The 15,927-nt window shown below is 34.2% G+C and overlaps 1 protein-coding gene and 2 long non-coding RNA genes across 3 annotated transcripts; all 3 read left to right on the top strand.

Annotated features, from left to right (window-relative positions):
* Nucleotides 1-6,905: 6,905 nt before the first annotated feature.
* On the top strand, nt 6,906-9,300 carry LOC139192231 (uncharacterized). The gene is made up of 2 exons (XR_011576222.1): nt 6,906-6,957; nt 8,241-9,300. It is a non-coding gene; the product is annotated as an uncharacterized lncRNA (long non-coding RNA).
* A 283-nt stretch (nt 9,301-9,583) lies between these two features.
* Nucleotides 9,584-11,042, top strand: LOC139192225 (uncharacterized). The gene is made up of 3 exons (XR_011576217.1): nt 9,584-10,571; nt 10,661-10,751; nt 10,867-11,042. It is a non-coding gene; the product is annotated as an uncharacterized lncRNA (long non-coding RNA).
* Nucleotides 11,043-14,741: 3,699 nt separating this feature from the next.
* On the top strand, nt 14,742-15,692 carry LOC139191987 (uncharacterized). The gene has a single exon (XM_070813028.1). It carries the CDS (start codon nt 14,742-14,744, stop codon nt 15,690-15,692), a length of 951 nt encoding a protein of 316 aa, XP_070669129.1.
* The last annotated feature ends 235 nt before the right edge of the window (nt 15,693-15,927 follow it).

Here is a 15,927-nt window from a genome sequence, read left to right as displayed (position 1 = left end):
AATATATAATAACAACAAAACATGCCTAATACATGTAATAATACATGCTTAGTTAAGTGAACTAATTATATTTTACATATAAATGTAGGTAAATTATTTCACACACATATATATAACAAAAATAAAAAATAAAAAAAAATGCCTGGTATACGTAAAAATTCATGCAAAATAATTTACCTACAAAAAAATGTTATTTGATTCAGTGCACCTACTATTCGAATTTTAAAATGTTAGATTGCTTAAAAAAAGCAAAATAATTTCCCCACTGGATATAAAATACATGCACAATAATTTACCTACATAATAAAGCAAACCCAATGTATGCAAAATAATGTACCTACATAAAAAAATATTATTATTTTATACAATACTATTTTACCTATTATTTTGTACATATAATAATAAAATGTGCCCAATATATATGATGATACATACAAAATAATATACCTACAAAATATATGTTATTTGCTCATCATAAATTTACATATAGATAGATTAATTAGTATAATATGTTTGATCATATATGTAGTAATGTGCATACATAAGTACGTACATACATATATATATATATATATATATATATATATATTGAGCTTGTGGTAGTTCTATATACATTTGTACGTATATATGTGTGTGTGTGTGTGTGTGTGTGTGTGTTAGGGGTAATAATATGCAATAAATTATTTGTTCATTGTAATTAAGGTGAGTAATAATATTTATTGATTTATTTTGAATGTTGTGGTACAAGTTGTAAATATTTTATATTAATAGGTCAATTACTTTCCTACATGGCATTCACTTTTAAATTTGGGTTTTATTTGAATGTTTATAATTATGTGGGTTTTTATATAGGAAATAAAAGTTACAAGGGTCTATATCTAAAGAACCCTAAAATAAACTATGAGTTGTATAAAACTTCATGGTAAATATAAACCATATATGCAAATAGCCTTGTGGGCTCTTCAAGAGTTTGATCATAGACTTGAATTTTTTAAGCTAAGTTGCAACAAAATAATTCAGTTCAAACTAACAAAAGTACTCGTTGAGGCAATTTATATCAATTTTATCTAGAAAAGGAAAGTAGAAGTGGACAAGAGATCTTAAAGAAATGCATTATCTACTAGCTTCATGGAGAGCGATTATCTCTGCATAGTTGAATGAAGTAACTACCATATATTGTTTGGTAGGTTTCCATGAGATTGTCGTATTACAAAAGTAAATACATACTCAGTCCGGTAGCGTCATTGGTGTGGATCAGATAGGTATCTAGAGAGTCTGCATATCCCACAGATTTGGTCCATGTGCAGAGGCGGTTGAGTAGAATAGAGAAAACGTCTACATATTACATATTAACCCAGTATGGGAACAGTCACATAGTAGATATTATTTATAACATAAAAAAATAATTTGACTCATCCTTTGAAAAAGATAAAAAAAAAAAAAAAAAGAAATTTAACGTTTAACTTCAAATTGCCTTATCAACCATCCAATGAAATTTGACAATCAAAATTTAACATCTCCATTGAAGATGCTTTTAAATTTAATTTTTATTGCCACTTAGTACTACAATCTAGTAGTATTCTTTTTTACTTGTACATGAGAGTTTTTAGGTTCGGTTCGGTTCTGCCAAAGGCGAATTCTAACCAAATTAATAGGGTTAGCTCATTGTGAGGTTTAGCTCAATTCCTCAACAGATACATATAATATCAAAAGTATTTGCATAAAATTCATGGTGCCATGGCAATTGCAGCTATGCTGGATCCAAGGTTCAAGATGAAATTGATCGAGTATTATTTTTCTCTTATTTATAAAGAGAATGCTCCATAGGAAATTTAGAAAGTCTTTGACTTAACTGTTAAGTTGGTCAAAGAGTATGAATCGAAGCATAGACTTGGGCTTCGGTCTTCTAAATCTTCTTCTTCGACTGAATTTCCATCACAATCATGTGATTTCAGAGTTGGTGATCCTTTAACATCTTATGGCCAATTTGTTATGGATTCTACCATCAGTAATGAACAATCTGACTTAGACCAATATTTGGGGGAGAAAGTCTTGCCTAGGACTCAAGATTTTGATATATTGTCGTGGTGGAAGACAAATGGGATTAATTATCCTATTTTGCATCAGATAGCTCAAGATATTTTGGCTATTCCTATATCTACAGTAGCTTCAAAGTCTTCAATTAGTACTGGTGATAGGATTATCAGTCCACACCGTAGCCGACTTCATTCAAGCACAATGGAAGCACTCGTGTTTTCGAGACTGGTTGTGGAGTCAGATGCGAGGTACTTCCTGTAAAATTTCATATAAATTATGTAGATGTTAAAAAATGTACTATTTTAGCCTAATTTTAATTTTTACTATTGAACAAGATTCAAACTCTACTCCTCGTGTTGAAGATTCCTCATTCGGTGATGATACTAATGTGAATGTGGTAAAACTAATCTTTATTTTGATTTTTACTTTGGAGTTATTGGTGATACTAATTCAATTTATGCATATGGGTGTGTGAAAAACCATGGAATATAAACCTTCTGTTTATGCATATTGATGAATGGTGATACTAACTCAATTGATTTATTACTTTGCTTTTGTTTTTTGTTTTTCTCTGAAAACTAAGTGTACAATGTAAACCTTATGTGATCACTTACCTCTATTGGATTCATGCTAATTGGTGTCGGTGTTCCTAAATGGGATACTAATTCAATTTATACATTTCTTTTGTAGGCCTCTTTTGGTGACAACAAGTCTATGAGACTTTGTGATTGAACGTGCTAAAGCATTAGTGTTCGAAAGTGTTTAGTGTCGGAATATTTTGGAGCTTTGAATCATCTAGTATTCAGGATAATGACTACTTTTTGTTTTTAGAAGCTTTACTCTGTAATCACATGGATTATAATTAAAGACTTGCTTGGGTGTAGTAGAAAAATGTCGTTCGTAAACTATTATTTCAATTATTGGAATTGTATGAGGACTTAAATGATTAAAATAGGGAAATGCATGCTAAAATGTACCTATAACGGTGTTTAATTATGACAAAATTTTCTTTTGTAATTTTCAAGTTATTAAAATAAATAAAAAAACATGTAGACGGGTGAAAAAGGGTAAATGGGTAAAAAAAATGACAAACGGGTAAATGGTTATGGTTCAATGGGTAAATGGTTATGGTTCAATGGGTAAATGGTTATGGTTCAATGGTTACACGGTTATGGATATGGTTAACCTTTTATAAACGGTTATGGGTATGAGTATAACCGTTTATGCAATTACCCAACGGGGTAAACGGTTATGCAGGTATGAATAAAAACAGTTATGGGTAAATAACCACAGTTACCCGCCCGCCATAATCGTTGTCCATCCTTAGTTGGGCCTCTGGTTGTAGATTAGGCTTGTGTAACTATACCTAATGTTAATTAATATTAATTAATCAACACAAGTGGGCATTGGAATTTTAAATTAATTAGGGTTAATTAATTTTTAATTTTGGATTAATTTTTTTAATTAATATTAAGAACGTTTTGATTAAGAGACAAAACTGGGTTGAAAGAGTTGGTTACTTTCAGATACATTCAAGGGGTATTTGAAAGGGTATGAAACAATTTATATATTTATAGTTTCATTTTCAACATTGAATCATCTTCTTTTTTTTTTCTTTTTTTTCTCCTCCGTACAAAACATTTCAGAGAGTAAACACACAAAACAAATTCACCAGAATTCTATAATTCAGTGTAGATTGTAGGATTAAATAGTTGTATCTTGGTAGAGCAAAGGTTATCAAAGCACAAGCACAAGTGTGGGACAGAAATAATGTTCGAAGGACATAGCTTCTATATGTCAATCAAGTTGGTATCATTTTATTTTCTGTAATTATTTTTGTTATTGCTTCATTCTGTATTGCAAGTATATTTCATTAATAAAGAATCATTATTTCAAATTATGTTATTATTATAATTTCTTAATTGTTCTCCAACAATTATCTCCACCGTTGTTGCCACCAGGACTAGCACCCCCACCACCACAACCACAACATTGCCACATCCATTGTTGTCGCCGTAGCTGTGGAGCCAAAAATATTCACAAGGCGACACGTGGATTTTTGGATAAAAGAAGACAAAAATATCCTTGAGGCATACCGGGATTCCTATGCACGAGCAACGGGCAATCATCCGTTAACCAAGTCAAAAATACCCAAAGAAGGTAACAAATAAAAGTTATTTCATCCATATACTCCACAAGGTAACCATTCCAAACATTCCATTTAAATTAGATTAATTGGTGAGTTAATGGATTTATTTCCTAATTAATCCACTAAATCACCAATTAAATGACCCATTATGCCAATTAATCCCCCATTACATAACCCATTACCCAAAAAATCCCAAATGGCCGGCCACCCTAGTTGATCTCATCATATTCACCTATTTTATCACATTAGTTAGCTAGTTAATTTGGCAATAATTTTATTTGCTAAATTAATTAGTCAATTATTCCCATAACTCCTAAATTTAACCTAAATCAAGAACCCTATCCCTATAAATAGGCTCTCATTCTCACCAAAAACCTAATTCCAACACTTTGGCAAAAATCCCAAAATTCTCTAAACACTCTTTCTCTCTAAATTCTAACTTTGGCATCGGAGGTTCTTCGGCCAAAGCCCCCCCCCCCATTCATCGTGGGCGCGTGAGGCTCTTGACCTTAACCTAAGGTGTTAATTGTTTTGTAAGTGCAAAATTGTCCAAGATCAAGGAGGAAGAAATTTGCATCCACAGCAGCCACCACCACCACCACCACCATCATAACCACAACCACAATCACCATCACCACAACCATAGCCACCACCTTTACCAACATCATTACCTCTGCACCCCAACCACTGTGGATGCAAATTTCTTCCTCCTTGATCTTGGACAAAATTGCACCTACAAAACAATTAACACCTTAGGGTCAAGGCCAGGAGCCTCACGCGCCCACGATGAATGGGGGGGGGCTTTGGCCGAAGAACCTCCGATGCGAAAGTTAGAATTTAGAGAGATAAGTGTTTGGAGAGTATTGAGAATTTTGCAAGTGTCTTGGAATTGCTTTTTGGTGGAAATGGGAGCCTATACATAGGGATAGGAGGTGGCCGGCCTAGCTAGGGTTTTTGGGTTGAATTTAGGTTTAATTAGGGTAATTAAAAAGGGAAAATATGGTAGAAAAGGTAGAAAACATGGAGGATGGCCGGCCATGTGGTGGTTTATGGGTCAAAGGGATCACTTAATTGACAATTTAAGGGATTAAATAGGCAATCAACCCCTTAATTGGCCATTTATCATGATTTTTAGAAGGAAGGTTTTAGAAGTTATGGAAAGAATAAAATAAATAGCTAATTGATTAGCTAAAAGAGGTAAGAAATATATGGAATGAAATAGGGCTGGGCAAACGGGTACAGGAACCGCGGGTCGGGGCGGGTAATGATGTTTCGGGAAGGGTACGGGTCGGTTCCTACTTTTAAAAAAGAGAAACGGGGCGGGCCATGGCGGGCCTTTGTGATTTTCGGTTCGGGCCGGTTCCTGGAGTATAGGAACTGCGGGTACCTGGACCGGCCCGTTTGTAATTAAAATGAATAGACCAGATTGATGAATAATCTACCATATCTAATTTGAACCGTTGTTTTAGTTTTACCCTAAGTTTTGTAGTCTATCTCTCTGTCTCTTCTCTATCACTCTATCTTTCTCATCCCGATTCCCCGACTCTAACTCTCACTCTCAAACTCTCAGACCTCAATCCCTCGACAGTTTCTCCCTTCCCTCGACTCCAATCGTCCTTCCCTCGACTCCAATCCCCTCACCAACCGTCGATTCTCCTCGGCGAATACAAGTTTACAACGGCACCACCCATCATCCTCATCGACAACATCCCAGAGAACCCAGACCATCACCCTTGCCGTCAATTCTCTCCTCTTCAACAGCAACCCTCGCCGTCGTGACCGCCATCACCCCATCACCGTCGTCGAGGACACTGGTACCAGCCATCATTCCTCTAAAATTTAGGTAATTTTGAATTAGGGTTTTGTTATTAATTTGAATTTTGGGTGTAGGGATTTTAGGGTTTTTAAATTGGAATTTGGGATTAGAGATATGCGTATTAGAGAGGTAGTGAATGGTTGGTTAGACGTTGGATTATTTGAAGTTAGAGGGTTTGTGAATGTACTGGTACATGCACAACTTTTTGGGTGTTGAATAGTCGGTTCATCATACGGTTTTTGGCAGTTAGTTTGGTTTTGGCAGTGTTCATCATACGGTTTTTTATTAATCATTCTTCTATTCTTTTATGTATGAAGATGATCTGTTTATTGTATGTTCACTTGCTGCCGCATTAAATTCTTTAAATTCTTAATTTTAATGTTTTGTAATTAGTAAGAGAAAACGGGCTGCTTGAATCTATTAAGGTGGCCAGTAGAGAAATGGATGTCTGTAATTATATGCTATTAAACTAAATTTTGTCACAGTAAGGCTTAATTCATTACTGTTTACTGCTTTTTTGTGTTTTAAGAAATATCTAGATTAGTCGTTTTGTATGACAAGTTAGCGCAAAGTTTACTGGTAAATGATGTAAGGAAATCCGAGTGAGACTATTTGGATATCCAAGTGAGTCTATTTGGATGATATAGTGCCATTATCAGTTGAGAAATCCCATTCCTACATTGTCAATAGAAATTAAAACATGAGCACTCCTATCGCGGAAGGTTTTCCTCATTGTGCTACCCTTTTTTTTACAGGCATGATAAACACATGCATATTGTGTATTGAGTTTACCCATAATTCAGAATTTATGTTCTTTTTGGCGGAAGTTTTATTAAAACTAATCCAAATATATAGTACAAGATGTCCTCTCTTAACTGATTTTGTTTTTCCTTTTTTGTCTTGTAGGCACTCCATGGACTGAAGAGGAACATACTAACTACATAGCTTGGTAAAGGTGATTGGCTGACGTTTTCTCGAAGGTTAAATATTACTCCTACCTTCTTGCTTCAGAGTTCTTATACATTTGTAGTGTTCATTCCCTCTGCAGTTAGGGATTGGAAAAGTGTAAGCTTTAAGCATAACCTCTGCACTCTGCAGTGCAAAAATATGGAAAAAAATTAGACCCTAAATGCTCACAGATTGAGGTAAAAAGTTATTAAGTTATAGTAAATAATGATTGTTGAAAGCTCAACATTAACTTGTTGACCAATAAAAACGGTTTGGTACTAGAGTGAGACATAGAGAAAGAAGTGAATGCCAAAAATGGGAGGAAGTTAATTAGTTAGGGATCAGGGTTTGTCTTCTTTTTTCGTTTTAGATACTCAAAATCGAATAGTTTCCAAAATTACTTGTGCAATCTTTCATATGTAATCGAAAATGGATTAAAATATCTTGTACTCAATAAATGTTGTTCAATGTGTATGAAATTAAAGAGCTAGAACGGATTTATTTCACCCAAAAAAATATAATCTAAGTTCAATCCTAAGTTTAGAACACATCTTAAGCAAGCTCTATATATTCTTCTCTCAAAAATAAAAAAGAAAATTTTCTTATATTATCTCTTTAATTATCTTCCAGGCACTAGTTTCATTAGGACTAAAGACGGGTGGTACTGTTCAACAGCGTGCAGAGAGGCTTTTCCTTACAAAGGTGATTGTTCTGTAACTTTTTCTTTTTGAGAAAAGTGGCATATTTGATATGTGCTTGTACATTCTTTGTTCTCTAGTTTCTTAATCAGTATTGTAGGGAGTATTTTCAATTGGAGCTACTTGAAATGTCCTAAAATTGCTTTCTTGTTTTGATGTGTATAACGCTAAGTCATATTACATAATATGTATAACGCTAAGTCTAAACAAGTGGTTTTTAATATGATTTAAACCTCATTTGCTTGTAATTATTTGTGGAATATGTTTTTTATTTGTACATTTTTGAGCAAATATTTGATAATGCGTTGGTTTGTTCTTCAATTTGAAGTTTTAATCTTTTGAATTAGTCAAGGTTTTGGATTATTGCATTTTACATGAGTATACATTGCAGATGAACGTAAAATAATTAGATTTCTTGTACCTTGATTAGTAGTAGTTGAAGTTAGAAACTTGATAATTTGCTATTTTATTTACATGGAGATTATGCTTTTTTGGGTTTAAATTATGTATAATGTGTAGAGATTATGCTTACATGGAGATTGTGCTATTTTATTTGATTAATGAATATAGTTCCATTATTTAATTTTTACAGATTTTTACATAATGTCTCAATCTCAAAGTCAAAGTACCCCTAGTAGTACTAATGTAGCATCATCTACGGCTACATCACCATGTCCTCCACAACCAACACAAGCACAACCCACACAGTCAAAACCATCAATGCCCCCCCCAAACCCCTCATCCTCCAGAAAAAGAAAAGCACCACTTATTCCAAAGACAAAACAACCAACTATAATAGCTTCACTAGAGAGATCTTCTTCTGAGAGATCTTGGGTTTGGGATCATGTCACTAAGTGTACCGTCTCGGAAACATAAGAAGTAGAAAAGGATGGAAAGAAAGAGAAGGTGGAGGTACAAGTATTGAAGGCTAAGTGTAACCATTGTAACGCCCTTTTTGCATGTGATACTAGTGGGGGTGGAACTAGTACTTACATTAAAAGTATCAATAAACATTGCAAGTCATATAAACCAACTAATGAGTTGCAAAAGGTTCTAGGCAGTTCTGGACCTTCTGGGGATGTCAAAAACATGCTTGTTGCTAAAGGGTGGAGCCAAGAAGAAAGTGTGGAAGGTATTATTGAGTTTATTGTGATCGAGAAGGTACCTTTTAGTATTGTGGAAAGTGAAGGGTTTAGGCGGATGATGTGCAAAGTCCAGCCTAGATTGCATGTTCCATCTCGAAGAACTATCGTGAGGGAGTTATTCAATATGTATGATAGCATGAAAGATCAATTAAAAAAGGAGATACACAATCATAGAGTGAGCTTGACTACTGATACATAGACAAGTGTGCAAAATTTGAACTACATGGTGCTAACTGCTCATTTTATGGATGATGATTGGAATATGCACAAAAGGATTCTAAACTTTTGTTTGATTTCAAGTCATGAGGGCAAAGAAATAGGGAAGATGATTGAACAATGTTTGGTTGAGTGGGGGATTGAAAAGGTAATGTGTATCTCAGTTGACAATGCATCGGCTAATAAGGTGGCAATTGAGTATGTTGTTCGTAAAATGCAGAAATGACCTAATAGTAAAATGATTATGAATGGCAAGTTTATGCATGTGAGGTGCTTAGCTCATATTATCAACTTGGTAGTGAAACATGGGTTGAAAAGCTTAGATACAAGAGTGGATGCTCTTAGAAATGTCGTGCGGTTTGTGAGATCAATTCCTCGAAGGTTAAGTTATTTCAAGAAATGTGTGGAGAATGAGAAGTTGGATAGTAGGGGTCTAGTTGTTATGGATATGCCTACTAGGTGGAATAGCACATACATGATGCTAGAATCTTGCTTGAAGTTTAAAAAAGCATTTGAAAGGATGATCAAAGATGATGAAGCCAATATATACACCACATATTTCAGAGAAAAAGTGTTTAATGATGAAGGAGAAGAAGTGGCGGGTAAAGGGAAGGTTGGACCACCTAAGGAGGAAGATTGGGATAGTGCAGAAGTGTTTGTGGAATTTTTGAAGGTCTTCTATCTTATAACTTTGAAGGTTAGTGCAAGTAAGTATCCCACATCTAATACAGCTGTTCATGATGTCATTGCTGTGGAAAACGAGATTGAAAAACTTTTTTTGCCTGGATATATGCAAACTAGAAGACCTGTAGAGTTGGTGCTACGTGATATGGCATTCAACATGAGAGCCAAATATCGAAAGTATTTTGGTTCAATTGAGTCCCTTAATCAAATATTTGTAGTTGCCCTTGTCTTAGACCCAATGTTCAAATTGAGGCACTACATGCACTTGTGTAGAAAGCAATTACAACTTCCTGAAGAAGATATTGAACAGAAAAGTAATCAAGTGAAGACATTGTTGAAGGCGATGTGTGATGAATATGCTTACCAAGCTTTCGATTCACAAACAAAACAAAAGGGTAGAGAAGATTTAGTTCTTGACACTTCTTCTTCAAGGGTAAAACAATCATCTTCTAGTGTGCCAACAGAAAATCCAATGATATTTAGTCAAATCATGGATGATTGGGAGAAGGAACTAGAAGACACCGAGGATATTACACTTGCACATGAGGTGGATAGGTATCTCCTTGACACTGTAGAGAAAGTACAACATGGTTCACAATTTGACGTTTTGAAATGGTGGAAATTGAAAGGGAGGAGCACATATCCCACACTTGCTTTAATAGCGAAAGTTGTTTTGCCAATTCAAGTGTCAACAGTTGCCAGTGAGAGTGCATTTAGTGGAGGAAAGAGAGTAATTGACCCTTGTAGATCATGTATCCTTCCTCAAACAGTGGAGTCATTGATGTGCCTCCAAAATTGAATAAGAAGTGAACCAATTGGCAACATTGAGTATGAAGCAAGTCCCGCGGAGCTTGAATTTTATCAAGAGTGTGAAGAAGGTAATTATTTTTTTTTTTATAATTTGGTTTATAACTTTATATTAATTGGTTTACAATTAACGTTTGTTATTTATTGTAGAATATAAAAGAAAAAGAGCAAATACTATATCTACAAGTTCAACCATACCAAGTGTTCCTGAAATTGAAGCAACTCGAACGAATAAAGGAAAAGGAATTGCGGTAATATTTTAAACTCAAATGAATAAACTTTAAATTTCAATGATTCAATTTCAATGAGGATAATATGATATTGGACTTTAAAAATGTCATGTTTATATTCTATTTTTGCTTACAGATTCAATGAGGATTGTTATTGGAACTTGGGTGTTGGATGTTAATTTGAAATTTTTTGTGGATGTGGTCTTGGACTCTCGATTTCAGATGTTTTTTATGTTGATTTAATCTTTAGATGTTTGGACGATGCAATGTTATTTTGGATGTATTGAATTTGTGCAATTGCAATCTGTGCAATACTGCAGTCTGCTTTTTTTTTTCAATTTGTGCAATCTGTGCACTGCAAACTGCAATCTGTGCAATCTGTTTTGTGCAAACTAGAATCTGTGTAAACTGGAATCTTTGCAATCTGAGCAAACTGTGCAAACTGCAATCTGTGCAGTTTTTTCAAACTGGAATCTGTGTAAACTGCAGTTTTTTCTGTATTGTAGTTTAAAAACTGCAATCTATGTAAACTGCAATCTGTGCAGTTTAAAAACTGCAATCTGTAAACTGCAATTTGTGCAGTTTAAAAACTGCAATCTGTCTGTGTAGTTTATGCAATTTGTGCAGTTTTTTCAAACTGAAATCTATGCAATTTTTTCAAACTGCAATTTGTGCAATATGTGCAATATGTGCAACAAATATTTTTAAACAGCAAAAAAAAAAAAGGACCCATGTACCCGGACCGAACCGGCCCGTTTCAATCGGGCCGGGTAAGATCTGATTCCTATTTTTAGAATTGTAATGCCCGGCCCGGCCCACCTTGTCTCCTTTAATTTAGGGTCTGGTCCGATCCCTTCAAAAATGGGCTCGGCCCGGCCCGTGCCCAGCCCTAGAATGAAATAGGTTTTAAGTTGATACCTATTTTGGGCACTTTTGACTTGGTTTAGGGATAATTGCCCTCTGCTCGCGCGTAGGAATCTCAGTATGCCTCAAGGGTATTTTTGTCCTCTTTTACCCAAGAATTCACGTGTCGCCTTGTGATTATTTTTGGCTCCATAACCACCACACCCCACTATTGACACTATCACCATACCTCCACCAACACCACCACCACCACTGCTCTTGCTGCTGCTATCAACGCCACCATCCCCCACCACCATGTCCATATTTGTTATTATATACAATTGCACCACTTTTACATTAAAATTTTACCAAACGTTTTTACACTGTTTTTCATACTTACAACACTTTTAAAAATACAGTTTATAAAACGTTCATCTTCTTTATTTTACAGGTACTTATTCTTTAAACATAATATAAACAGTTTTTTTTATAAACGCAACAATTCCAAATTTGCCTTAGCCTTAGATACTATTCTATCTTGCAAACATGACTAAATTTATCAAGACGGGCTCTTAGATCCTTCTTTTTTTTTATGGCCCAATTTGCAATCCTGGCCTACACAGGACAAATTAATGAACAAAATTTGGTTAGAAATTTGATTTTTTTAAGGAAAAAAAGTAAAATTAAGTAGATTACATTTTGTACTATATTGGTGTGACCAGCTATATATAAATGTCGTATCAGTTAAGGAATTTGCCTAATTGAATAATGATTGTATGAATTATTTAATGCATCGTGTGATACATCAATATAATACAAATATATGGTTTACCTATAATTCTAGAGAAAATTATCGTATGCAAATGAGAAATTGCTCCCTTTTATATACAAAAAATATATACGTTATACAAGTAGCGGCATACAGTCTTAATTTGGGAAAATTTTGGATTCTCCCTCCAACATATTATATTTTTTAATAATGGGGCATTTTGATATAGATGCCTCAAATTTGAATTTTTTTAATCAAACATCTATAACTTTTAAACTTTTGATCAAACATTCTTCTACTAATTTTTAATTAAAAATTATGATTTTTATTGTATTTAATTAACCAACTAGCTCAGAAAATAATATCACAAATATTCTAAAATCACCACAAACTTCCTATCTTATCTTATCATAATTCGTTCAAAATGAATTTTTCTTATTCAAATAATTTGTTGTTTTAAATTCTAAAAACACATAAACATCCTATTAACATACAATTATGAAATATAACATGCACATATATTAAATATAACATACCAAACAGATATATTAAATATAACGCACCAATCATTTCGTACGTTATTGGTACCAAAGACGGATCTACAGAGGGACCTGGGAGGTCCCAGGACCCATCGGCGATCCTAAAATGCTGCTAGAAATTTTCCGGAGGACCCCTCGTACTTGAACACGATGTCTGTGCTGTAGGTTGTAGCTTGCAACGAAGAAGAAGATAGCGGGGGAGAACTGAGAAGAAAGAAAACAGGCCTTTTAAAAAATTGGTCCAAAACGCAGTGTTTTGGCCAATTTGTTTTTTTTTTTTTTAAGCATAAGACAAATGGTGCCGTTTGTCCATGATTCCATACTCCCACATGGGCCATCTTTCCAGAGAGTCTTTTCCCCATTACTCTATTTTTCCCCCCTAATCCCCCCATCTTATATTCACCCAATTCCAAAACCCTAAATTTCTAATCCCACCCAATCCCATATTATAATTACATTACTCCAATATCATACCTCCACTTGTTTTAGTTCTCCAAGCCACCACTATTTTTATTTGGTTCAAAATTCAAGTAAGTTTTTTGGTATTCTAATCTAATCTCAATTAAATTATATTAGACATTGGTGGAGATTTTTAGTCTATTATTGATATGATTGTTGATATGTTTTATGTTTGTATACTCATTTTATCATTGAAATTTAGATGGAATTTTTGTTTATTGGTTGATTGGTATATGTTTTGTGTTTTTGGTTAAATGTGTAGTTTAGAAATAAGAAATATGGAAAGATTTTTCAAGCCAAAGCCAATAGCACCATCTACTTGTTCGGTAGTTCGAGCTCAAGACAAAATGAGTGTGACATTGATTTTAATAATCTTGAGAGAGACCTGGGAAAAAGAATTCAAATAAAGGACTATCCTTCTAATATTCAAGATGAGGTCTGAAGAGCATATTTGCAAATGGGACCTAAAGTATGAGTTCCCATACACTTTGCATGCAAAGAAAAAGCGACGATTTATTGTTTCGTAGTTTGAAGAATATGATTGGTTGGAGTATAGTATATCTAAAGATGAGGCATTTTGTCTTCATTGCTATCTCTTTAAAATCAACTTTTCACAATTAGGAAGTAATGCCTTCATTGAGGTAGGCTTTAAGAAATGGAAGAATGCAAAAGAATGTTTTGACAAACATGTTGGTCCTATTGGTAGTTTCCACAATAAAGCTAGAGAAGCGGCTAGTTATCTAATGAACCAAAAGACACATATTGAAGCAATTGTGATCAAACAGTCAGAAGAAGAGTGTATGAAATATCTTCTTTGCTTGAATGCATCAATAGATTGCACTAAGTTCTTGTTGCGACAATGCCTTCCTTTTCATGGCCGCGATGAAAGTGACACTTCGAATAATAAGGGGAATTATTTAGAGCTCTTGCAATTCCTTGCAGATCATGATGAGAAAATAAAGAAAGTTGTGTTGGAAAATGCTCCGGGAAATCTCAAGCTAACAGCTCCTTCAATTTAAAAAAATATTGTAAATTTATGTGTCTTCAAAACCATTAAGGCTATTACGAAAGAAGTGAAAGAGAGTAAATTCTTTTCTATAATGGTAGATGAATCACATGATATTTCAACAAATGAGCAAATGGCGGTGATTTTGCGTTATGTGGACAACAAAGGTCAAGTAATTGAAAGGTTCGTGGGAGTCCAATATGTTACCAAAACAACTTCAAATAATCTAAAGGAGTCCATTGATGAGTTCTTGAAACTACATGATTTGAGCTACTCCAACCTACGAGGTTAAGGTTATGATGGTGTGAGTAATATGAGAGGTGAGTTCAATGGCCTTAATTAGTTTGATTACACGGTGGAATTCACATTATGGTGCTTTGATTAGTTTGATTACAATGTTCTCATCTGTGGTGGATGTGCTTGACATGATTGTTGAAGATTGCTACAATGATAGTGCTAGTGAAGCAAAAAGGTTATTAAAAGATTTACAATCTTTTGAGTTTGTATTCCTCCTCTTTTTGATGAAATCCATATTAGGAGTTACAAACGATTTGTCACAAGCATTGCAAAAAAAAGATCAAGAGATTGTGAATGCAATGGCTTTAGTCAAGACATGTAAAGAACAACTACGTTGCATGAGGAATGATGAAAATTTTGATCTTTTGGTTGATAAAGTATCATCTTTTTGTGTTGAACATGAAATTGAGGTGCCTAATATGGATGATTTATATGTCATTCAAGGGAAATCATTGCATAAGGCTCCAAGAAAGACCAATCATCATCATTACAAAGTGGAGCTCTTTTCTGAGGTCATTGATTTCCAACTTACAGAATTAGATGATCATTTCACTAAAGGTAATATTGAATTGCATATTTGCTTGGCATGTTTGAGTCCGAATGATTCATTTGTAGCTTTTGATAAAGAGAAGCTTGTTCGCCCTGCTCATATGTATCCTAAAGATTTCACGGATCGAGATAGATCGGCACTTCAAGATCAACTTGATATTTACATTCATTTTGTGCGTTCTAATAATGATTTTTCTCAATTGCAGGGGATTAATGAGCTTGCTAAGAAAATGGTGAAGAAAGGGTTGTATCGAACATTTGCATATGTATATTTGCTTGTTCAGTTGGCTTTGGTTTTACCAGTTGCAACTGCTTCAGTGGAGAGGGCATTTTCTGCTATGAATATCATTAAGAGTCAACTTCGCAACAAAATGGGAGATCAATGGTTGAGTGACATCTTAGTTGTTTACATTGAGAAAGATGTTTTTTCATGTATTGGTAATGAAGCTACCATGGAACATTTTCAGACTATGAAACCTCTTCGTGGACGCTTGAATTAGGATTTTATAGCTTGTAATGTTGTTTTGCACATGATTTTTTAATGAAATGTATTATATTTAACTTTTCGATGTTATTTTTATCTATAAATTTTTTGACCTTTATTATTGGGACCCCCAAGTTTAAAATCCTGGATCCGTCACTTATTGGTACGTTATATAAATTTAATCTGGGTACGTATTAATATTTTGGTACGTTATAAAATATTGCTTTTGGTACGTTATGCAATTCTTTATT

The sequence above is a fragment of the Malus domestica genome, chromosome 15, assembly GCF_042453785.1.
Source record: "Malus domestica chromosome 15, GDT2T_hap1".
NCBI lineage: Eukaryota > Viridiplantae > Streptophyta > Magnoliopsida > Rosales > Rosaceae > Malus > Malus domestica.
The sequence above is the reverse complement of the archived record's forward strand: the minus strand, read 5'-3'. Positions and strand labels throughout refer to the sequence as shown.